At 62.1% G+C, this 24410-nt stretch overlaps 1 protein-coding gene across 1 annotated transcript; it reads left to right on the top strand.

The window, feature by feature from the left end:
• The first annotated feature begins 3536 nt into the window (after positions 1–3536).
• Positions 3537–22489, top strand: TOP3B (DNA topoisomerase III beta). Its single transcript, XM_031949039.1, has 18 exons — positions 3537–3675; positions 3860–3988; positions 5338–5469; positions 6412–6518; positions 7483–7557; positions 10826–11022; positions 11781–11937; positions 12366–12479; positions 13762–13852; positions 14396–14550; positions 14827–14932; positions 15399–15545; positions 16137–16310; positions 17215–17343; positions 19123–19272; positions 20643–20743; positions 21067–21268; positions 21659–22489. Exons 2-18 carry the CDS (start codon positions 3919–3921, stop codon positions 22138–22140), a joined length of 2589 nt encoding a protein of 862 aa, XP_031804899.1. The 5' UTR covers positions 3537–3675; positions 3860–3918; the 3' UTR covers positions 22141–22489.
• Positions 22490–24410: the final 1921 nt, after the last annotated feature.

Here is a 24410-nt window from a genome sequence, read left to right on the forward strand (position 1 = left end):
TATTTATGTCATCCATTCATATGTACCACAATTTGTATCAGTTGTTTCAATTGATCATCTGATGTTACATTCTTGTAGCACCTCAAAGAGAGCTTATAAAATCATTTTGTGCAATGTGGTCTTTCCCTGGAGATTCTGGGATACAAACCATAGTGAATCTGCTGGTAAAGCCTATGCAGTCTTTTTGCCTGGATCTTAGAATGTCACTCCACGAGCTGAACTGTAAGTTCTTGTGGGAGAAAGAGCAAGGAAGCATTGTTCTAAGGAAACTCAGATCTACTGGTAGACCTCGCCTACTTAGATGTAGATGTGCATTAGAATAGAGTATCGGAAGTGTGCTTAAATTTGGGCTTATGTGGTAAAAGGAATTAAATGGGATGACTTCCTGGTTGGGAGAGCTTACCTGCCCAAGTTCTCTTCAAGGAATCATGTAGATGGCCAATGCTCCTTTGTGGAGTCATTCTTAAACATTGTGTTGTTGCGGAAGATAAGGGAACGTCGGTGCAAGTTTAGTTCTGCCCACCGGAGCTGTATATAGGCATGTGGTGCACCGCTTTTGAATGGGATTTGTGCTGTGCACTAATAGGATGTGGAGCAAGGTTGTGAGTCTGCTTTATCCTTGATGCACTCGTCCAGAGATTCTGAGAAGAGACACAGAGTCAAGGCAAGTCCTAGAGCCAGAAACTAGAGTCATGTAGACAAGAGACGAAAAGAGTGCCCTAGACCAGGACAGAGGACAGGCAAGATCTCGAGGGCACCCGGACCAAGACCAGAGAAGGACACAGGACCAGGAGGTAGAGACCGAGCAGCTTCTGGACCAAGGAAGAGACACAGGACACAGAGAAGGTTCAGGCAGAGCCAAGCAGAGCTCAGAGAAGAGACAGTGAGACAGGCAGCGCCTATTGAGATCCAGAGACAGAGCATGAGACGGACACAGAGGAGAGCGCCAGAGCCAGAGACAGAGAAGAGACACAGAGAGCCGAGAGTGCGAGACGAGCAGGAGCCAGAGCCAGAAGCTAGAGACAGAGACAGAGACAGGAGGCGGCCAGAGACAGAGACAGAGACACAGAGACCGAGGCAGCGCCAGAGACCAGAGACAGAGACACAGAGACAGAGGCAGCGCCAGAGCCAGAGCCAGAGACACAGAGACAGAGGCAGCGCCAGAGACAGAGACAGAGACACAGACACACAGACCAGAGACCGAGGCAGCGCCAGAGCCAGAGACCAGAGACACAGAGACTGAGGCAGCGCCAGAGACCAGAGACTAGAGACAGAGACACAGAGACAGAGACAGAGTAGACTAGAGGCTAGAGCAGAGACTAGAGACAGAGACACAGAGATAGAGATAGAGACAGAGATAAGAGATAGAGGTAGAGCACAGAGACAGAGATATAGAGACGAGGGGTAGAGAAGAGAAAGAGAGATAGAGATAGAGACACAGAGAATAGAGGTAGGCAGAGTAGAGATAGAGACTAGAGACAGAGACTAGAGATTAGAGACTAGAGACAAGAAAGAGATAGAGGCAGAGAGAGCTAGAGAAAGAATAGAGATAGAGTGAGATAGAGACTAGAGATAGAGGGGGAATAGAGAAGAGATAGAGACATAGAGATAGAGATTAGAGATAGTTAGAAGAGACTAAGATAGATAGAGAAGGTAGAGACGAGGAGTTAGAGACAGAGATAGAGACAGAGACAAGAGATAGAGAGATAGAGAATAGAGACTAAGAGATGAGGTAGGCTAGAGATTAGAGACTAGGAGATAGAGATAAGAGACTGAGAGATTAGAGACTAGAGACATAGAGAGAGAGGTAGTGCCAGAGTTACAGAGACAGAGACATAGAGACAGAGTTAGAGAGAGTAGGCAGAGCTAGAGACAGAGACAAGAGACAGAGATAGAGTAGCCAGAGCAGAGAAGAGAGAGATGAAAGAGATAGAGGTAGCGCAGAGACAGAGATAGAGAGAAGACGACAGAGAAGAGTAGGTAGAAAGCTAGAGACTAGAGAAAGAGATCACAGAGAAGAGTATAGACGTAGCAGAGCTAGAGACAAAGACATAGAGACAGAGGTAGCGCTAGAGACCGAGGAGTAGTCTCAGAGACTAGAGACAGAGAAAATAGAGAAGAGGCTAGGCCAGAGACAGAGACACAGAGACTAGAGCAAGACTGAGTAGGAAGAGACAGAGACAGAGACACAGAGACAGAGGCAGCGCCAGAGACCAGAGACAGAGACACAGAGACAGAGGCAGCGCCAGAGCCAGAGACAGAGACAGAGACACAGAGACCGAGGCAGCGCCAGAGACCAGAGACCAGAGACACAGAGACCGAGGCAGCGCCAGAGACCAGAGACCAGAGACAGAGACACAGAGACAGAGACCAGAGACCGAGGCAGCGCCAGAGACCAGAGACAGAGACACAGAGACAGAGACACAGAGACAGGCAGCGCCAGAGCCAGAGCCAGAGACAGAGACACAGAGACACAGAGACAGAGGCAGCGCCAGAGACCAGAGACAGAGACACAGAGACAGAGGCAGCGCCAGAGACCAGAGACAGAGACACAGAGACAGAGGCAGCGCCAGAGACCAGAGACAGAGACACAGAGACAGAGGCAGCGCCAGAGACCAGAGACAGAGACACAGAGACAGAGGCAGCGCCAGAGACCAGAGACAGAGACACAGAGACAGAGACACAGAGACAGAGGCAGCGCCAGAGCCAGAGACAGAGACACAGAGACAGAGACACAGAGACAGAGGCAGCGCCAGAGACCAGAGACAGAGACACAGAGACAGAGGCAGCGCCAGAGACCAGAGACAGAGACACAGAGACAGAGGCAGCGCCAGAGACCAGAGACAGAGACACAGAGACAGAGGCAGCGCCAGAGCCAGAGACAGAGACACAGAGACAGAGGCAGCGCCAGAGACAGAGACACAGAGACAGAGGCAGCGCCAGAGACCAGAGACAGAGACACAGAGACAGAGACACAGAGACAGAGGCAGCGCCAGACCCTACTACTCAGCAGAGACGTCGGAGGGGGGACGGGGCGGGCGGAGGAGGCAGCCTCAGAGCCCGCGAGGCGGCGGGAAAGGGGCCCCGACAGGAAGGGGGAGGCCCGGGCGGTGGCCGGGCGCGGGAGGAACGGGAGAGGGGGCCGGGAGCGGCTTTTTCGGTGTCCAGCTCCCGGCACAGCGACTGAATGGTACACAGTGGGCGCTTAATAAAGCCTCTTCCTTGGCTGCTTGGTAGAGTTCCGACTTCACAAAGCAGCCCGAGCCCCCCCCCCCCCCGCCCCCCCCCCCCCCCCCCCCCCCCCCCCCCCCCCCCCCCCCCCCCCCCCCCCCGGCCTCTCCCCCCTCCGGCCTCTCCCCCCTCCGGCCTCTCCCCTCCGGCCTCTCCCCCACGCCCCTTTCCCGAGCCCAGCGCCCCGCCCCGGGCCAGCTCCTTCCAGCGGCGGCCCCGCCTCCCCGGGGTTGGGCCGCTCCTCTGCGCATGCGCCTCCGCCTTCGCCTCCCGGAACCGGCTCGCGAGCATGCGCGGGGGCGGGCGCGGCGGGCCGCCTTTGTGGGGACCCGGGGCGGCGGCGCCGGAAGTGCCCTTGGTGAGCCGGAAGTACCCGGCTGAGGCGATGGCGGCCCCCTGAGCTGCATCCGGAGCCAAAGCCGGAGCCCGAGCGGAGCGGGAGCGGTGAGCGCGCGGCGGGGCGGGGCCCGGGGGCGGGGCGCAGCGAGGAGGGGGCGCGGGCTGTCTCTCCCGGGGGCCGCGTGTGCTGGAGCCCGGGGCCGGGCCGTGGGAGGGGCCGGGCTCTCTCCGCGGGGAACCGAGGCGGGCGGGGGGAGGGGGACTCAGGGCCTCACCCCCTCCTCCCCAGGGTCCGAGCCCGGCGTCTGTGTCCGTCTGTTCGGCCCCTGAGCCGCCGCCGCCGGGACCATGAAGACGGTGCTGATGGTGGCCGAGAAGCCGTCCCTGGCTCAGGCCATCGCCAAGATCCTGTCCAGAGGTGAGCGGCCCTCAGACCCGGAGGGGGGGCGGGGTGGGGGCGCAGGTGGTGCAGCGGGCGGTCCCTGCCAGGGCTGCGCCTCCCCAGTCCCGTGTCCCGCCCGGGGTGCTCCCGCCCAGGGTGTTCTGGCCCCTGGTGCTCCCGCCCGTGGTGCTCCCTCCATGGTGCTCCCGCCGGGAGTGGTCCCACTCGGGGTGCTCCTGCCCCGGGGTGCTCCCACTGGTGGTGTTCCCTCCGTGGTGCTCCCGCCCGGGGGTGCTCCCGCTGGTGGTGTTCCGGCCCGTGGTGCTCTGGCCCATGGTGCTCCCTCTGTGGTGCTCCCACTGGTGGTGCTCCCTCCGTGGTGCTCCCACTGGTGGTGTTCCCTCCGTGGTGCTCCCACTGGTGGTGTTCCGGCCTGTGGTGCTCCCTCCCAGGGTGCTCCCACTGGTGGTGTTCCGGCCTGTGGTGCTCCCGCCCAGGGTGTTCTGGCCCCTGGTGCTCCCGCCCGGGGTGCTCCCGCTGGTGGTGTTCTGGCCTGTGGTGCTCCAGCCCATGGTGCTCCCACTGGTGGTGTTCCGGCCTGTGGTGCTCCCGCCCAGGGTGTTCTGGCCCCTGGTGCTCCCGCCTGGGGTGCTCCCGCTGGTGGTGTTCTGGCCCATGGTGCTCCAGCCCGTGGTGCTCCCACTGGTGGTGTTCCGGCCTGTGGTGCTCCCGCCCAGGGTGTTCTGGCCCCTGGTGCTCCGGCCCATGGTGCTCCAGCCTGTGGTGCTCCCTCCGTGGTGCTCCCTCCGTGGTGCTCCCTCCGTGGTGCTCCCGCCGGTGGTGTTCCAGCCCATGGTGCTCCCGCCGAGGGTGGTCCCACCCAGGGTGCTGCCGTCCGCGGTGCTCTCACCCGGGTGCCAGTGTTGCCCGGAGCTGTGCCCCCTCCCTGGAGTAGCTCAGGGCCCTGGGCCTCTGGCGGGCTGTGCCATCTTCTCGGAGGCGCTGTGTCCCAGGGCCCCCAGGCCAGCGTCAGTGCCAGCAGCCTGACACCCCCCCCATGTGGCTGCGCCCCCTCTGGCCCTGGCTCCGGGTGCCCCCGGTCCAGGCTAGTGAAGGGCAGATGTGGAGCCGGAGCTGTCGGCCCCGGGGGCGGCTCCTGGGCCAAAGGGTCCCGCTTAGAGCAGCTGTTCCTCCCTTGGCGCCGGCTCCTTTGCCACATTCAGGCGGGGGCAGCTGGCAGGGCGGGGAACAGCAGGGCGGGCTTTCCCCAAGGGCAGCTCAGAACCGTATCTGAGCCAGGCCTTTGGGGGGGGCTCTGGGTCAGTGACCCGAGGCTCTGGGCTGTCCCCGGCTCCCCCATCACCGGCACTGTCCTGTTCTCCCAGGGAACATGTCCTCGCGCAAAGGTCTCAATGGCGCCTGCTCCGTCCACGAATACACTGGCTCCTTCAGCGGGCAGACCGTCCGCTTCAAGATGACGTCCGTCTGTGGCCACGTCATGACCTTGGATTTCACTGGTGAGGCCCTGTGGGTGCCTCCAGCCCGGGCTCGGTGCTGGAGGAGGGGGCGCCCCAAAGGCTCCTGGAAGGGGGTCCCCAGAGCTGAGCCTGGCAGACCAGACGGGGGATGCCACCATCCCGAGGGGGCATTGTTGGCAAAGGGGCAAAGGGCAGACAAGGGCCTGGACATCCCAGCTCCCACGAGCCCCGGGCTGCCCAGGCTGCAGGCAGAAGCGAGACGGGCCCTGGTCCTTCCTTAACCCAGCCGGCCTGTCCCGGGCCTTCTTTCCTCTGATGCTTCTGGCCTTTCTCCCCCACCCCCGCAAGGAGGGAAAGCCTGGAGTGTGGTCATGGCTGGGCCGCCCCCTCTGCCCGGGGGCAAATTCCCAGGGCCAGTGCTCTGGGCGGGCGTGTGTGGGGCCCACCTGGGAGGAGGGTGATGGCGCCCTTGGGTGCCACGTGGGGCTGCCCGGGGCTGGGACTTCTCCCTCCAGGATCTCCCGCATCTCTCGATGTTAACGTGTGGCCTAAATCATCGTTATTTTTATTAGCTTGCCTTTGTGGAGCATTTAAAGTCTGCAAAGCACTTTACAAGTGTTTCCGCATTGGATTCTCACAACATCCCTGGGAGGTAGAGGCTGTTTTTAGCCCCATTTTATAGTTGAGGAAACTGAGGCAGGAGAGATCAGGTGATTTGCCCAGCGTCTGAGGCCGGTTTGATCCTTCTGAATTGTCGCCCTGGACACGACCCCTCCTCCTAGGGGTGGCAGCTGGTCCCCCTCCATGCTTGGGTTGCACTGAGTGATGGTAACAGCCCCCGCTTATCTGGAGGCTTTTTGCCCAAATGCCAGTTTTATTGTTATTCCGAGGCTGGAGGAGGCACAGAGCATTGTGGGTGACGGGGCCATCCCGCCTCCTGCACTTGTGTTTCTCCTCACGTGGTGCCATGTTGGCTTTCAGGGAAGTATAACCACTGGGACCGCGTGGACCCGGCAGAGCTCTTCAGCAAAGCCCCCACGGAAAAGAAGGAGGCCAACCCGAAGCTGAGCATGGTGAAGTTCCTCCAGGTACGTGGTGGCTGAAGGGCCATCATCGTTGGCAGGGCAAGGGTCACCAGGCGGCCCTGGCGGCTTCTAGAAGGGGCGGCTGGGCTTCAGGGCGTGGCCGGGCCTGTCAGAGCTGGGCTCCCAATGCAGGTTACCTGGTTGCAAGCTCGGTGATCTTTCCATTGGGCCACACTGCCCCGCTGCCCCACGCCTCCCTGCTGAGGTCCTGGGCTGGCCCCTGGGCTCAAGCCCCCTTCCTACCTGGAGCTGCACCAGCCCGCCAGGTCCAGGTCTGTTTTTGTGTAGTCCCAGGCTGTGCTGCCCCCAAAGTCCAGACTCTGAGGGCCTCTCATCCCCTCCCTCCGGGAGCAGGTGCCCCCCACCATACAGACCACAAGGTGCCTGGCTCCCCAAGGGAGCCACCCGCAGACCCAGCCCCCGGCTCATCTACCTCATGGACCGCTTCCCTCGGCCATAATGCACAGGCTGTGCCGGTTGGGTGCCCTGGCCAAGCTGAGGTGACTGAATGGTCAGGAATTGTGGAGGGGGCGGCCTGGGGGCTGTTCTCTTCCTCTCCTCTCTGTCCCCTCGCCCACCAGGGGGCTGCCTGAGGGAGGGAGTGCCGCTCTCGTGGTGAGGAAACTGAGGTCCAGAGGACGGAGGGAGGTTCAGAGGTCCCATGGCCAGTTAGTGGTCGCAGCATTGGGTCGGGATCCCAACCGGCTCATTGAGCGATGGCCTGGATTTGAGATCCTGGGCCTGAGCTGTGGTTCTCGGGCCCATCCTTGGGGAGCCGCTGCTGGGATCCCAAATCTGATGGGCCCTTGGGCCGGGCTCGGTGCTCGCTTCTCCTAGAGCTGCCTTGTCAAGCTTCCCGGCCCTGAGCCATCCACATGAACAGCAGAGCCAAAGCCGGCCTGGTGGGCGCTGGGAAAAGCTGCTTTGGCTTGGGAGACTTCTCAGTGATGTCTGGTTTATTTGGTAGGTGGAAGGGAGAAGCTGTGACTACATCGTGCTCTGGCTGGACTGTGATAAAGAAGGGGAGAATATCTGCTTTGAGGTGCGTGTCCCTAGGGGCCGGGCTGAGCCTCCTGGAAGGGGCTGGGGAGGGGGTGCCGCAGCCCCTAAGCTGCCTCCAGGCCACCCAGAGAGCAGGTAAGTCTTTGGGGCTAGGGCAAGCGCAAATTTTTCTTGTTGGTGAACCCCAACGAGGCAGGAAGAGGTTCCAGAGCCACAAATGCCTATGCATTTGTCCTCAGCAGACACCGCTAGAGGCAGTGGGCCGGGCTGACCGGGAGGCGGAGTAACATCTCTTAAGCCCCTCCCGGAGTCCGGGCACCGCGCCAAGCGCCAGAAATGTAAACAGAGGTAACACCCCAGTCTGCTGGGAGACGGCATGCTGGCAGCTCAGGGCACACCAGGTGTGTGGAGGAAATAGAAGCCCTGGGGCACCCCAGCATGGAAGGGGCTGCTCTCGGAGGCCATCGTTGGGAGTGCTCAGCCACAGAAGAAAGATCAGGGCCGGACCAGACATCCAAGAGTCGGACTCGGTTCCTTACCTAGGGCCCCAGGCCCCATGATGGGGAGCAGCCTCTACTGTCCTTCCTCTCGTCTCCTGAGCCCATCGTTCTTCCGAGTGACCCAGGGTCTCTCTTTTTAGAAAACAAGTCTTGACTTGTGTATCCTATTTCTCCCACAGAGTTCCCCCTGAATCCCTCCCTTTCCTCTCCCACAGCTGTTCCACATAATAAACAGGATTCTTTAAAAACCATTTTGCAAAGAGGATCGAGTCGGCCTGACTGGTGACTTTGTTGACACGGCCCTGAGCTCCCGGCGGGGCGCCACGCTTGTGGGCTCCGAGTGTCTCCCCCAGTCCCCACTCTGAGCTAGCCTGTTCTCTAGTTTGGCGACGGCCACTGGGGGTTCTCATGCTTACACTGGTGTTCCCTTGGTTCTGCCTCCACTCGGAGATATCCCTTGCTGCTTCCCTTGTCCGTCCCCCCTTACGGCACAGGACAAGCCCATCACGTTCATGCACTCCGCTCTGCTTATCCTTCCCTTGGCCAGGGGCATCCACTATGATTTTGTGGGCCGCCCTACATGTTTAGATATCCGTGGGGACTTCTTAGTGATGACCTTTTTAGAACATGAGCTCATGAGTGGTGTCTCTGGGTCAGAGGCTGTAGATGCTTTAGTCACTAATTTGTGTCCTCCCACCTGCCTCGTGCTGCTTTGCAACTCCACCAACAGTGCACCAGTGTGCCCGCTGGCCCTCCTTCTGTCACCTTGGCCAGGGGCCGCAGTTTGGAGCAGCCTTTTCCTCAGTTGGCTTGTGACAGTCTCAGTGTCTCCCTTCTGATCTCCCAGGAGCATTTGATTCTGTCGGCCATCTTCTCTCCGGGATGCTTTCTTCTCTCTGGATTTCTGGGCCGTTATTCTCTCTCTCTTCTACACAGAATCTTCACTTGATGGTGTCATTAGCTCCTCTGGCTTCAGTTTTCGTCTCTGACAGATGATTCTCAGCTCTAACTGCTCAGCCTTGGAGCAGTCCTCAGCTGTCCCCAAGATTTTTTTTTAATTGTTGTATGCTCTTTTTTTGTTTCGTTTTTTATTTTGTTTGTTTTTATTTTTTTTCCCCAAGATATTTTGTACCGAACAAGAAGGCCCCAAGCTGTGGCCAACTCGGCGTGTCCAGAACAGAATTTTCTCTTGTAGTGAAATTCTCCCTTTAAGAGTAAAGCATTCCTGGGGCCGCTAGGTGGTGCAGTGGGTAGAGCACCAGCCCCAAAGTCAGGAGGACCCGAGTTCAAATATGACCTCAGATGCTTAACATGTAGCTGACCCTGGGCAAGTCACTTGATTCCAATTGTCTCAGCAAAAAAAAAAAAAAATTAAAGCACACCCTTCTTCCAGTGCCCCAGGTCTCTAATCTCAGAACTTTCTGAGCTCCTTCCTCTCACTCTTCACCTCCCGTCCCTTAGGAGCTTGACAATTCATGTGTGCGCGTGCCCACCCTCCCTTTTATAAATTCATTTCGAAGTCAAACAGAGCGCTAAAAAGTATTTCCATTTTTGTAGCACAGAAAACCTCGCGTTCCAAGTGGGCTTTTCTTCCTCCCCTGCCCCCTCCCATAGACAGCAAGTTTAAACTTCCACTCTAGTTTTAACGCGTGCAACTCTTCTGAACGTCATTGTAATGCTGTGCGAGAGAAATCAGTCAAAGCTTGTGCTCCCTCTAAAATGTCATGTTCTCTGTTGGGGTTTCCTTGGGGTCTCTGGAGGTAGCCCTCGTTTCATCCCGTAATCACCACAAATGCAGCCAGGGATTAACGTCCAAATCCTTTATCGTCTCTTTTGAAGCCCGGTCTCCTTCACTTGGGGCTCGGCTAGTTTTCTGGGGGCCTTCCTCTCCCCTTGCTTCTGAAAGCTTGAGCTCCCGCCCCCTTCTCTGGCTTCTTGAATCTCCCCAACTGAATCCTGGCTGAGGCTTCTCCCTTATCTGCCCCACACTGAGCACACACCAATCATTACATCACCAGGAAACCATTATTTGTTGTAGGATTAAATCGATGCTAAACTGGATTTAACCACTGTCTCCTCACTTCCACTTAGTGCCTTGTTTCAAGCTCTGGCCCAACATCTCCTTGGAAGATCAGACCAATCACACTGACCCAGGCTAAATGAGATAACCATCATCTCTCTCAATCCCACTGATTTAGCACCTTTTAAGAATCCTCTGTTTCAAGTTCAGAGTTCTGGCCCCTAACGAAAGGTGAAAGGGAAAGGAGGAAACCCCCGAGCACACAACAAAAAGCTAAGAGCACTGCTCCCAGCCCCTTGGGTCTCCGGGACTCTCTGGGTGCAGGCGGCTCCCCCTTTGGAATTGCCTCCAGTCACCTCATTGTGGAGGGCAGCCACGGGACCATCATGTGATCTTGTTACTTACCGTGTGCCATGAGCTCTTGGTTCTGCTGTTCTGAGCGTCTCTAAGTAAGAGTACCTGGGCCTGGGCTTCGGGAGACCAGCCCTGCCTCGGACAGCTCATTTCTCATGGGCCTGCCTCAGTTTTCTTCACTGTAAGATGGGGTTCCCAGTGGCCGTTTCCCACAGGGGTTGTGAGATTGTGTTATAAAAGCCCCTTAACTCGGTGCCTGGCATCCAGTAGGCGCTTGGTAAGTGCTCATTCCCTTCCCTCTTGCCCTTCGAGAGCTGCCGAAGGCCTCTTTCTCCTTCCCGCTCTGAGCTGCCGAGTCCCGAGCCGCTGCCTCCCTTTGCTGAGGAAGCCGCCTCCTCCCACCTTTGGGTGATGTGGGGGTCTCCCTCCCGTAGGTGCTCGATGCCGTCCTGCCCGTCATGAACAAGCCTCGGGGCACCGAGAAGACGGTGTTCAGAGCGCGCTTCAGCTCCATCACAGACACGGACATCTGTAACGCCATGGGCCGCCTGGGCGAGCCCGACCACAACGAGGCCCTCTCCGTGGACGCGCGGCAGGAGCTTGACCTGCGGATTGGCTGCGCCTTCACCAGGTGCCCGGCCCAGAGCTCGCCGCGGGGGGGCTTCCTCCTGGGGTCCCCTTCCTCTGGACCTCACGGAGCTGAGCACGGGGTGGGCTGGGGGGGGGCCAGCATGGGGCTTCAGTTTGTTTCTGTCACCACAGCCAGCGCGTGCCCGGCCTGGACATTCTTTCCTTTCCCCCAGGGCCCCCAACAAGGCTTCACGGCCTCAAGGGCCAGGGGTGAGCATGGGTGGGCCCTGTGAGTTCTCTTCTCCTGGACGAAGAAGCCTTTTAGTCTTCCCTGGGCTGTGGCCTCTGACTAGGAGGCCGTGCGAACGTGATGCGTTCGGGTTCTTCGCCACTCGTGGCGTCCCCTCTGCGCCCAGACAGGATGTTCTCCTGCTCGGACTGCCCCCCCTGGGGGTCTCCCCTGGCCTGCAGTCCCGCTGGTTTGACTGTGGGCCCGCCACCATGGTCGTTGTCACTCCTCTTAGGCCTCTTGTCCATCCCATTCCCCAGCAGGGGTAACCGGGCCAGAGACCCCCAGAAACCACCGTCTTCTTCCTTCCCCTGTGACCCTGGCTCTTTGTGTCACTCTGTGGGGGGTCGTGGGGCTCGCTGCCCAGGGGCCCCCACCCATCGGGGCCTGGAGTCCAGGGTCTTGAGCCTGTGGGGCGTCATGGCGAGGACCCTGAGCTCACACAGCTCATGAGCGGCCACGTGGGGCCTCGGCTCAGGAGGCAGCGGATGAGGGAAGCAGCAGCTGTAGGGCTCTCTCTCTCTCCATAGATTCCAGACCAAGTACTTCCAGGGCAAGTACGGCAACCTGGACAGCTCGCTCATCTCCTTCGGGCCCTGTCAGACCCCCACGCTGGGCTTCTGCGTGGAAAGACACGACAAGATCCAGTCATTCAAGCCAGAGCTGTACTGGGTGCTCCAGGCCAAGGTTTGGTCCCTCTTTCCCAGTTCCTCTCCAGGGCTGCTCGGGCACATCTTGCCTAGAACGTGTCCCTGTCAGACTCGGGCCAGGCCCTGAGCTGGTGTCTTGTCCTTGGCTTCATGAGGCCGCAAATTCCCAAGGGAGCTGGGACCGGCCGTGCAGGAGGTCAGATGGCCAGGCCGGTGCCCTCCCCTCGTCCTCCGCCCAGGGTGGGCCAGACCAAGGGCTGCTGGGCCACAGGCCCTCCTCATAGCCAAGACCTTTTTGGGTTACTGCTTTTGTCCTTGGCTCCCCTTCCTGCCTCCCCTCTGGGAGCCATGTGGTCCGAGAAGCTGCTCTCTGCTCTCCTGCCCTGGCAGCAGGGCAGCCTTCTGCCCCATGCCCGTCTCTGCCCGGGGGCCCCCCGTGGTGACTCTCGATTCTCTCTGCCGCAGATCAACCCCGACAAGGAGAGTTCGGTCCTTTTGGACTGGGACCGCGTTAGAGTGTTTGACCGGGAGATTGCGCAGATGTTCCTCAATATTACCAGGACGGAGAAGGAAGCCAAGGTGGGCACATGCGTGTCAGGCGGTCTGTGCCACGGGAGGGCGCCGTGGTTGCGGGCCTCGTCCCAGAGCGTGGCGAGAGCTTTGTAGTGGGCAGTGCTGATGGTCAGCGGGGGGGGGGGGCGAGCCCTGTGCTGAGGGCGGGCGATGTGGAGAAAAAGGGCAGTCGTCCCTGCTCCCCAGAAGCCCCTGGTCTGGTGTGGAGAGGACGGGCAGACTGCGGGCAGCCCCAGTGTTCCCTCCCTCAGGGCTGAGGCCCATGAACACAGACGTGGGAGGGGGCTGGCCCGGTGGAAGGGCCCCCGGCCCCCAGGCTCACACCTGACAGCATCGGCGCCCCCTTTTGCCCAGCCGTGTGGCCTTCCGGTCACACATTTGGGCCGGAGCCGGCCGACCCAGCCTCGCATACAAGAGGAGCTTAACAGCTGTGTGCCCGACATCTGACTGCCCTGAGAAGTCCCATGTTCTGGTGGGCTCACTGGGGAACTCGCACACTCACACCTAGCGCCCTTGCACACACGTGCTCCCACAGTGCATCCACATGCACACACGTGCTCTCCCGTGCTCCCCCTCCCACTCTGGGCCTGCTTTTCGGTCGGCACCCCTGCCTCGCGCTCCTTGCTGCTGCCGGTCCTTGGCCCCGTGTTTCGTTGCTCCAGTGGCCCCCAGGCCACAGGCTCCCCGGCCTTGGCATCCTCCGTGAATTTTGTCCGAAGAGGAGCCCGTGGGCCCTGGGAGGCGGCCTCTGCCTGTTGTCATGGCACATCCCCTTTGGCCGCCCGCGGGCTTGCTGCCCAGTGAGGGTCGCGCATTTGTGGGGTTACAGAAGCAGCTGGAAAATGCTCTACCCCTAAATTCGCGCCTCTCACACAGAGGAGAAAGGGGCGGACTGGGGCCCCGCCAGGCCCTGAGCCACTGCTCTGCTGGGAAGGGTCTGGAGGGAGAGGGGGCCGGCGGATCATCCAGAATGAGCCCCCCCCTCTGCCTCTGTAATCAGGGCACAGTGACTGGGGGCTCCTTCTGGGGCTGCTGACCCCAGCTGGGATTCAAACGATGGGAGGTGGCTCCCTGCACCAAGGTGGCCTGGCTCTGCCTCATGGGGGCTGTGGAAGGCACTAACGCACCTGCATGCCACCCCCCCGCCCCCCGCCACGTCGCCTACGGGCCCCAAAGACCTCCGTGTAGAAGCTCGTGAGCTGGGTCGGTGACCCCTGGGGTGGACGAGGCTGGGCCGGCCTCCCTTTGCAGCCTCCGTGACGGGCGGAGGCTTTGCCCTGTCTTCCAGGTGGAAGGGACGAGCCGCAAGGAGAAGGCCAAGCAGAGGCCGCTGGCCTTGAACACAGTGGAGATGCTGCGCGTGGCCAGCTCCTCTCTGGGTAGGTGAGCAGGGGGCTCTTGGGGGCCTGGCCTCGGCGCATGGCAGCTGCCCCCCCGGGGCCTCGGCTCCCGCGTCGCAGGGAGGGTGCTCTGAGCCACAGGGAGCTCCTTTCCAGCCCTGGAGTCCTCGGCCCTATGCTCACGAGAACGCATGAGCTCCCCCGGCCCGCAGGCCGCTCCCGGGCGCCCGCTCTGGGGGCGTCTTCTGCCAGCTGCCGGCGTGGAATGCAGCGAGGGTGTGCGGCCATGTGCACACTCGCCGATTGGCGCTTGCCTGGGTTCCTTAGCTGGACGAGAGGCGGCGGGACAGATTTCCCCCTGGGAACGCTGGAGTCATGGGGAGAGAGTCGTGGTTGTGGTCTTGGGCAGCCAGAGGCGCCGGGTGCGAGTTCTCCCTCTGCTGCTCCCCAGCTCCCCGGCATGCTGATGGGGGGCCGGATCTGGTGGCGGGGACCCCGGGCTCAGACCCAGGCCCCTCCCCCCGTCAGCCGGGCTCTGTGGGCCCCCATGGCTCCACGCTGATGCCCTGTGACCCCTCGTAGGAATGGGGCCCCAGCACGCCATGCAGATAGCAGAGAGGCTCTACACCCAGGGCTACATCAGCTACCCTCGGACGGAGACCACCCACTACCCAGAAAACTTCGACCTCAAGGGGTCCCTGAAGCAGCAAGCCAACCACCCCTACTGGGCCCAGACGGTGAGTGGGGGGCGCCCCTGAGCGCTTCTGGGGCCAGGGGCTCCTTGCCCCTGCCTGAGCCCCAGGGAGCGCCGCCTGCCACCCAGATGAGGCCTTTCCTGTAAGGGATGAGCCCTGGCTAAGGGCGGGGGCAGATGTCTGGGGGCTGCTGGGACAGGGGAGGCATGGTTTCTGGCGGGGCCCCCACCCACCTCCTTGCCTGAGGCCCAAACCAAGCCAGTCGTCCGTGGGCGCTGTCCGTGTGCCATCCTTGGGCCTGTCCCTCGCCTTCCTCAGGTGAAGCAGCTGTTGGCAGACGGGATCAACCGGCCACGGAAGGGCCACGACGCGGGGGACCACCCTCCCATCACTCCCATGAGGTCTGCCACCGAGGCAGAGCTAGGTGGGTGTGCATCCTCTGGGCCGCCCCTTCCCTTAGGGCCCTGGGCCCCCGCTTCTCCTGCCCTGTTGGAGCCCCTCACTCCTGGCCCAGAGCCACGGATCGGAAGCACGGGAGCCAGCGGCAGAGGGTGTGGGGCCAAGGAGCGATGTCCCGGGTGGTCAAGAGGGTCTGTGACGGATTGTCCAGGGGAGAGCAGTCAGGGATGTGGGTGGGGAGTCTGGGAAGGGCGCGCCCTTGGCTGTGTCCTGGGGGGGCTCCAGCCCTCTGGGGCCAGCTGCAGGGTGCTGCCTGGGGCCCCCCTCTCTGCTGGGGTCAGGGTCCCCTGGGACTGCCCCAAGCCTGGGGAGGGCCCGCACTGGGGCCAATGCATTGGCTGGGTCAGTGCCTCGGGGAGGGGCAGGGTGGGCTCTCAGGCCAGGCCGGGCGCGTGACCCTGCCGTGGGACCCGGCCTGGGGCTCGTTTCAGGGGGCGACGCCTGGAGGCTCTATGAGTACATCACGCGCCACTTCATTGCCACCGTCAGCTACGATTGCAAGTACCTCCAGAACACCATCTCGTTCCAGATCGGGCCGGAGCGCTTCACCTGCTCGGGAAAGACCCTCATCTCCCCAGGTGAGAGCTGGGGCCTTCCCCTCCCCCGGGGCAGCCAGGCACGGCCCCAGACCATGGGCATGGCCCTAGACTGCGGCCTCCAGGTTATGGCCCCGCGCCGCTGCCGACCTCCTGTTGCTGGGCCCGGCTTCTCCCAGGAGCCCTCCCTGCCTGCGTCAGAGCCTCCAGGAGGCTGAGGCAAGGCTCACCTCAGGGCCCTGGGCCGGAGGCCTGGTGCCCTGCTGGTTTAGGAAAGGCCCCCCCCGGGCAGCCTGGGACAAGGCGGGGATCCCCACGGGGTCCCTAAAACCGGAGGCTACAAGGAGCCCCCTGGAAAGCCCTTCCCCGGGGGTGCCAAGGCCCCTCCCTCCCCAGGGCATTCCCCCCGATGGTCAGCCATTCCTCAGACTCCGCTGCCTCCCCTCCACTTTGGGCAAGTCTGAGGTCGCAGAGGCTGGGGGGCCTTTCCAGAGCCCAGGGTCCCCCCCCAGCATTACAGGGCAGATGGCCCCACATCCCGCGCCCACCCCCTCCTAGAATCCCTCCCGCCATGGGGAGCTCCCTCCCTCGGGGGGCCGGCCCCCCTCAGCTTCCGAAAGCCTCCTCTTCTAGGGTTCACGGAGATCATGCCCTGGCAGAGCATCCCCCCCGAAGAGAGCCTGCCCACCTGCCAGAAGGGGGACACCTTTGCCCTCAGCGAGGTGAAGATGCTGGAGAAGCAGACGAGCCCTCCCGACTACCTGACCGAGGCCGAGCTCATCACGCTCATGGAGAGGCACGGGATTGGTGGGTGCCCCAGGGCCCAGGGCTGGCAGAGCAGGGGTGGGGTGGGGGGTGCAGGGCCTGGCAGCGAGGAGGGGGCACAGGGCTGGCAGAGCAGGGAGGGGACACAGAGCCTGGCAGAGCAGGGGGCATAAAGCCTGGCAGAGTGGGGAGGGGGCACAGGGCCTGGCAGAGTAGGAGGGGGACAGGCCCCAGTAGAAGAGGTCAGGGGGTGCCCTTTGGGAGCTTGGTCTGGCCGAGCAGGCAGGGCTCCCCGGGCTCCCCGTGTCAGGCCAAAGGGACTTTGGCCTAATGAGGGGAATTAGGTGAAGATCCCCCAGAGGAGCAGAGCCCCTTCTTGGGGAGGCTCCATGCCCTGCAAACCACCATCCTCCTAGCCCGTCACTCGGCACGCATTTACTGAGCACCTTCTGTGTGCTGGGCTGGCGGAGCCCACGTCCCAGGAGCCTTCTCCTCAGCCCTCGTTTCTCTTGGATCTGGCGCCCATCTCCTCTGGGGCCCTCAGGGCCCCTGCCCTCATCCTCCTGCCGTGTTCCTGTCAGGGCACCCCACCCACTCCCCTCAGCCAGGCTTCCACCCCGCCCCTCAGCAGTCAGCCCTGGCTGATCTCGTCCTTTGTGTCCTGGGCACCTGCCGCTCCCCTTTCCCCTGGCACTGCCCCCACCGGTCCCTGCGAAAGTGCCGCAGAAGCTTCGGTTGGTGTCCCTGCCTCGAGGAGGACCTGGTGGGGAGCAGGAGGGAGTGCCCGTGTGGGTGCCCAGGATGCCCCGCATCCAGTTCCGGAATGGGCTGCCGTCTGGGGGGCAAGCGGGCGGTTTCTACCCGGGGCCCGCGGGGCTGCCGAGGAGCATGGGGCCATGAGGGGGGTGGGGCGCGTAGCCGAAACGGGGCCTGCCGTGTATTTCAGGCACGGACGCCAGCATCCCCGTGCACATCAACAACATCTGCCAGCGGAATTACGTCACCGTGGAGAGCGGGCGCAGACTGAGGCCCACCAACCTGGGCATTGTCCTGGTCCACGGCTACTACAAAATAGGTGGGAGCGGAGCGTCTGGGGGGGCCCGGGGGCGGGGGGCGGCAGGGCTGGGGGTCAGAGGGCACTGGGCCTCAGGCCTGGGGGAACACAGGTGTTCGGGGTAGGGGAGGCCGGAGGCTGAATGTTAGCTCTGGGTGGTTGTTGGATCCTGGGCTCAGGGAAGCTCTTGAGGGAGGGGGCAGCTTGCCCACGTCCGGGCTCTGGCCGCGCTCTCCCAGGCCCAGTGTCACACTCGCCCCGTCCCGGCTCTTCCGCCTCATCTCTGAGCTTTCGCCCGCGTCGGGCTTCCCCAGCCTCCTCGGTCTCAGCCAAACTCCCACCTTGCCGGGCAGCCTTCCATCCCCTCTGGTCTCTGGGTCCTCGCGCTTGTTCTCCGGGCGGACGCCCGCACTGTCTCCCCAACTGAGCAGGGACTGCTTTCTCCCCTTCGTCTCCTCCACCTTAGCATGGTGCCTGGTATACAGTAGGCGCTGGATCAGTGCTCACTGACTTGTTTTTACTTGCCACCCTGGGGGGGGTGTGTGTGTGACAAAAATGGCCAACTAGAGAGGTGGGCACCAAACGAAGGTGGTCAGTCGCTCAGTCACTCAGCAGGCACTCGCTTCTTGACCCGTGCCCAAGGGTGGGGCTGGCCCAGCAAAAGTCAGGGCTGCCCCTGAGGGAGGGTGGGAGCACCAAGGGGGGTGGGAGCCCCAAGAGGGGCGCAAGGCAAGTAGGAGACCCCTGCTGACGGAGGTGGGGAAGGCTTGGGGAGGCCGGGAAAGGAAGTTCTGAGGGAGCGTCCGTCTTTGGTCCCAGAGGCCCAGGCGCCGCGGGTGCTGATTGGGTGGGAGCTCACAGAGCGCTTCCCCGAAGGAAGACTGCCCGGGAGCGTGGGGTGGACTCTGGCGGGGAGAGCGGCCCGAGAGCGGCAAGAAGGGAGGCGGCAGCTCAGGGAGGGCGAGGTTGAGGAGGGGGGAATGAGAGGGAGAGGAGCGGGAGCCCCCAGCAGGGCTTGGGGCAGAACCCCTGGGAAGCTGGGCACAGGCAGGGCCCGGGTTAGGAAGAGGGCAAAGGGAACTAGTTTGAGGCTCCTCTGGGTGCAAAAGCTTAGGAGAACCAGGGCCTGCGTCTGTGGCTGCATGAGGTGAACCCCTGGGCCCTGATGCGGTGGGCGGGGGGCATGAGTCTGGGAGGGGGTGGAGGGGTGGGAGCCTTGGCCTTGTCATATGGTCTGGGGTGTGACCTGGAGGAGGATGGAAGAAGATGGGCCAGAGGGTCGGGAGCAAAGCTCCTGGTAGTGACTTTGGAGTTGCTTGTGTCCCCAAGAGCTGGCCCGGCCGGGGGGCCCTCTGGGAATTGAGGGGGGGGCGTTTCCTCTGAGAGCCCCGGGAAGAGGCCCAAGGCCTGTGTGCAAGGGTTGGTTAGGGCGGCCCTGTTTGGGAGCAGCCGGGGCTGGGGACCAGGTGGCCCGGACAGCGGGAAGGACCCGTTAGCTCATAGCCAGTCCTGCGCACAGCGGGCTCCTCGGCACTGGGCTCGAGGCAGGGCCGCTCAGGGAGGGGACTTCCAGAAAGGTGGGACGGCCTGGGGGGTCGGTCCCCATATGCGCTGCCCTGAGGAAGGGTGGGGAGTCTGGGCCAGGGCTCCCCCGCTTGAGGGCCCACAGAGACTCCTTCCCCAGGCCCAGGCCGGGGGGGGGGGGGGGGGGGGGGGAAAGGGGCCGCCTCCTGACACCATGGGGCGCCCAGGTCAGAGACAGGCGGGGGTCCGGCCCTGACTCCCCCGCACCTTGGCCAGATGCCGAGCTGGTGCTCCCGACGATCCGCAGCGCCGTGGAGAAGCAGCTCAGCCTGATCGCCCTGGGCAAGGCCGACTACCACCAGGTGCTGGAGCACACGCTGAACATCTTCAAGAGGAAGTTCCACTACTTCGTGGACTCCATTGCTGGTGAGGAACCTGTGGGCCAGCCTCGGCCCAGGGCCTGGAGGGCTCCCGAGCAGCCGCCTCCTCGGGCAGGGCGGGGCTGACCCACTGTCACCCGCTCGGCGGGGATGAGGGCCGGGGTCCCCTGGCTCTACCCCCACCTTCAGGGCCGCCCCCAGCCCTCCTCCCTCAGGGGGGTTCTCCCCGCAAAGGGGGCTTCTCTAAGGGCACAGAGCCTGCCCGGTGCAAGGTCACTTGACCGGCTTTGTGCAGCCATGCCCTGACCTGGATGAGCTGGGAGATCAGGGCGGGCTTCCTGGAGGAGGCAGCAGTTGAGTGGGGCTTTTGAGGACAGGCACATTTGACCAGCTCTCTATTACTGGACACCTGCTGTGTACAATAGGCTTAGGGCCAGTGGGTCTCTCGGCCCCGGGCCCTCCTCTTTGGCGCTGGTTTCCTGAGCGTGACCTGCCGCCCCCACGATCCTGTGAATCCGAAGCGCAGGGAGGGAAGGCGGGCAAATTCGCCAGCTCTTATTAAGCATTTACTGTGTGCCAGGCCCTGGGGAGCCACATGCGCACAGGAGGGCAGGGCACCTGCCCTCAGAGAGCTGGGTCTCTAATGGGGGAGGGGGCAGAGTGGTCGTGGCACAAGTCGCCCTGACTGGGAACAGAGACCCGCAGGCCGGGGTGTCTTCCCCGATGGCCGTTCCCAGAGGAAGCCGCCGGTCAGGCCTCGGGCCAAAATGGAGGAGTCCAACACTATGACCTTCCGCTGTGCGCGACTCCCGGGGGAGGGCGGGGAGCGCCCCATCTACGACCTTGCTTTGAGATGGGACCTCCCGCGCCCCACGGGGAGAGCCGCAGTCTGGACGTGGCTCGTCGCTGGATGATTCCATACCCACACCCGCTTCTTCTTGCCCCGCCCCGTGCCCAGCCAGGCAGACCTTGAGCAGCCTGTGGGCTAAGCTCGCATGGGGAGACTCTTGTCTAAGGGCCCAGCAACCCCTGGGGGCTCTGCCCAGACCCAGATGCTTGGGGGTGTACACAGGTTCCGTGCTAGGGTAGATGGCCAAGGTTCAAGAACCAAAGCACCTCCAGCTTCAGAAAGTGCTGACAGGACTCTGTTGGGGAGGGGAGAGGCCCTCCCCCCCGCCCCCCGAGTCCCAGGCACCCTCACGTGCTGTGGGAGCTGCCGTGTGCCCAGGTCTGCCCCTGTTGGCCATAGCAGCTGCTGCTTTCCTCGGTCTCCCCGGGAGATCCCAGTTCCCAAGGGTGAACTCAGACTGTGGCAGCTCCTCCTTGGTGTCTGGGTCCCATCCTGGGTGGCGGGCAGGGCAGGGGCACAGGGGCGGGGCCAGCCCAATGACCGGCCTTGCCTCCCTCATCCCTTAGGCATGGACGAATTGATGGAAGTGTCCTTCTCGCCCCTCGCTGCCACTGGCAAACCGCTCTCCCGGTGTGGGAAGTGCCATCGTTTCATGAAGTATATCCAGGTAAAGTGCCCGTGCCTGGCCCCCTGAGACCCGTGTGGGAGGCGGGGGCCTTGGGAAATGATCTGGAAGAGGTCTGCCAGCCTCACTGCCGGCTGCAAGGGAGACGGGTGCTGCTCATGGAGTTGTGGGACGGGAAGAGGTTGGCCCGGGGTTACAGGGAAGTCCAGAGGCTTGGCCAGCCCGCAGTCCCAGGTGAAACCAGCCTGAGGGCAAGTCCCGGGCTCCGGGAGTGCTGGTCCTACACAGAGGAGCGGTCGGGGCCAAGGACTTGGGCCCCCCTGCCCCGCCCCTCACGCCTTTGCTCTCTGTGCCCGCTGCCCTAGGCCAAGCCCAGCCGCCTGCACTGTTCCCACTGTGATGAGACCTACACCCTGCCCCAGAACGGCACCATCAAGCTCTACAAGGAGCTGCGCTGCCCGCTGGATGACTTCGAGCTTGTCCTCTGGTCCTCGGGCTCTCGGGGCAAGAGCTACCCCCTGTGCCCGTACTGCTACAACCACCCGCCCTTCAGGGACATGAAGAAAGGTAGGGCTTTGGCCGGCCCGTCCGGTGCCCACGGCTGCCCTGATGCGCTCCTCCCTGAGGGCTGGAAGGCACACAGAGGAGCCCTGAACTCTTGGCTTGGGCTGGCTCCAAAGTGGGGGAGGGGATGTGGGGAGGAGGGGGCAAAGCCGGCTGGCTCACAGCCCCCAATGAGGTGTCCTTTCACTGCAGGTGGTGCCCGGGCAGCTCCTGGGGCTCATGGCCTCCTGGGGAGATTCCTGCTCTCTGTGGGGGGCGGGAAGCAGCCAGGTTCTGGGGCTCACGGTCTCCTGGGGAGGTTCCTGCTCTCTACGCGGGGGGAGGCAGCCGGGTTCTGGGGCTCATGGGTTCCTGTCATGGCTCACGGCCTCCTCTGGCGTCTCCTTCCCACAGGGATGGGCTGCAACGAGTGCACGCACCCCTCCTGCCAGCACTCGCTCAGCCTGCTGGGCATCGGCCAATGCGTGGAGTGTGAGAGCGGGGTGCTGGTGCTGGACCCCACCTCGGGCCCCAAGTGGAAGATGGCCTGCAACAAGTGCAGCGTGGTGGTCCACTTCTTTGAGAACGCGCACCGGGTCCGAGTCTCGGCGGACACCTGCGAGGCGTGCGAGGCCGCCCTGGTGGACGTGGACTTCAACAAAGCCAAGTCCCCGCTGCCGGGCGACGAGACGCAGCACACGGGCTGCGTCTTCTGCGACCCCGTGTTCCAGGAGCTGGTGGAGCTGAAGCACGCGGCCCCCTGCCACCCCATGCACCGCAGCGGCCCGGGAAAGAGGCAGGGGCGAGGACGGGCCAGGGGCCGCCGGCCTGCGGGGAGACTCAACCCCCGGCGGCCCAAGGACAAGATGGCGGCCCTGGCGGCCTACTTTGTATGACGCCCCCACCGAGGACACCTTTGCAAGTCATTAAAGCTTTGTTTCGCTTCTTCCGAGGGAGGATCGTCGCCATCTTTGTTGTGGATGGCTGAGGTCTGGCCCGAGGAGCCGGCGGCCTCCTCGCCTCTTCTGTGCTCCTCATCCCACCAGCCTCCATCCTGGATGACACTGGGCCTCGCAGGGCCGGGACGGGGCTGGCCACGGTTCTGAGGCGGAGCCTTTCTTGGCTAAGCTGGGCGGGGGCCCACCCGATGTTCCAGGGCACCTGTTTGGGTTTTTTTTTAACAGTAGCTTTTTATTTTCAAAATAGATGCAAAGCTAGTTTTCACCCTTGCAAAGCATTGTTCCAGATCTTTCTCCCTCCCTGCCCCCACTCCCAGCTGGCAAATAATCCAATAGAGGTTAAACATGTGCAATTCTCCATACATGTTTCCACATTTATCATGTCGCACAAGAAAAATCAGATGGAAAAGGGAAAAAATAAGAAAGGAAAAAAAGCAAACAAACAACAAAAAGCGTGAGATGCTGTGTTGTGGGCCACACTCAGTTGCCACAGGCCTCTCTGGGTGTAATTAGCTCGCCGTCACTGAACGAGTGGAACTGGTTCGAATCATGTCATTGTCCAAGAGAGCCACGGCCATCAGCACTGATCGTCACATACTCTTCTTGTGGAGTACCATGATCTCCTGGTCCTTCTCACTTCCCTCAGCATCAGTTCCTGGAAGTCTCTCTGGCCTCTCTGAAACCCTCCTGCTGGTCATTTCTACAGAATAATAATATTCCACAACATTTATACACCATAACTTATTCAGCCATTCTCCAGCTGATGGGCTTCCACTCAGTCCCTGTTTCTGGCCACTACAAAGAGGGCTGCCACAGACATTTATGCACAGAGGCCCCTTTCCCTTCTTTAAAATCTCTTTGGGATATAAGCCCAGTAGTAACACTGCTGGGTCAGAGGGGATGCAGTTTGACAGCTTTACGAGCATAATTGCAAATCGCGCTCCAGAATAGCTGGATCCGTTCTCAGTTCCACCAACAATGCATCGATGCCCCCGTTTTCCCGCATCCCCTGCAATATTCGTCATTTTCTTTTCCTGACTTAACCTGGGTGTGAGGTGGGTACCTCAAAGTTCTCAACTTGCATTTCCCTAAACCGTAGTGATCTAGAGTATTTTTTCACGTGACTAGAAATGGCCTTCATTTCCTTGCCTGCAAATGGTTCCTCTCCTTTGATCAGTTGGAGAAAGGCTTGTATCCCTATAAACGAATCATTTCTCTCTGTTTTAGGGGTAAGGCGGGGCCCGTCCCGTGGCATTGCAGGAGGCCCCTCCTTTTCCCAGCCTGCACCAGCCAGGCCCAGAGCCGTTGTCCTGGGGCCAAAGCTTTGCTGCTCCGGGCCCAGGAGTGGGAGACAGTCTTAGGTAGCCCCAGAGCCCCAGGTTCCTTTTCCCTCTGCAGAGGGGGTGGGGTGGGTATTCACACCCCGCAGCGGGGCTCTGCGAGGGAAGCCCCCATGCATGGGGCGACATGAAGGACTAGATAAAGTGCCCGGGCTTCCATTTGGATGGGGGAGGGGGCGCCGCTGGGGCGGGAAGGGCTCCCAGCGCCACGCCCCCAAAGCCCCAGGGGTTACGGTCCCCCGCCTGCGGAGAACAAGCAGAGGCTGCGTGATGAGACACGTGCCCCATCTGCCCAACAAAAGCTCCATTATACCTTGGGCGCAGCGTGGGCGCGCTGCCAGCGGAGGGCGGGCCTCTCTCCGGTGCCCGTTGCGCCTCCGTGTCAGGAGCCATTGTCCTTCCGCCTCCCGCTCGGCTCCCTCCCCCGCTCCCTCTCCTCCCCGTCCCCATCTTCCCTCCCTATTCTCCCGCCCCCATTCTCTCACCCATCCCCCTTCTCCCTCGCTTCCCCACTCTCGCCCCCCCTCTCCTCGCCCTCATTTTCCCCACCTCCCACCCTCCCCTGCTTCCCATCCTCCCCACGCGCTCCCCATCCCGCTCCCTTTGCATCCGTCCCCCTGGTGGGGCTCTGGGCCCCTTCCTAGGCTGCTCTCCGGCAGGTTGTCCTTGCACCCCTCGCGGGGATCCCTGGGGGGGTCCCCCCTCTGGTCCCCAGCTGGCACATCGCTGCACATCCTTCCAGCCTTACACCCCCAGGAACAGAAGCAGACCCGCCGGGTCCCGGGAGAGATGGGCAGCAGCTGGGGGGGGGGGGAGCGGGGCCCTTTACTGGCCCCTAAGATCTGGCCTTGGCTGAGCCCCCCCCCC

Source organism: Sarcophilus harrisii, chromosome 1, assembly GCF_902635505.1.
Source record: "Sarcophilus harrisii chromosome 1, mSarHar1.11, whole genome shotgun sequence".
NCBI lineage: Eukaryota > Metazoa > Chordata > Mammalia > Dasyuromorphia > Dasyuridae > Sarcophilus > Sarcophilus harrisii.

Bases quoted from the DNA above. Each gene is read 5' to 3' on its own strand.
- TOP3B (XM_031949039.1), top strand. From the start codon at position 3,919: ATGAAGACGGTGCTGATGGTGGCCGAGAAGCCGTCCCTGGCTCAGGCC. The intron at 17,344-19,122 runs GTGGGAGCGGAG...CACCTTGGCCAG, and splicing joins CCACGGCTACTACAAAATAG to ATGCCGAGCTGGTGCTCCCG. The intron at 19,273-20,642 runs GTGAGGAACCTG...CTCATCCCTTAG, and splicing joins CTTCGTGGACTCCATTGCTG to GCATGGACGAATTGATGGAA.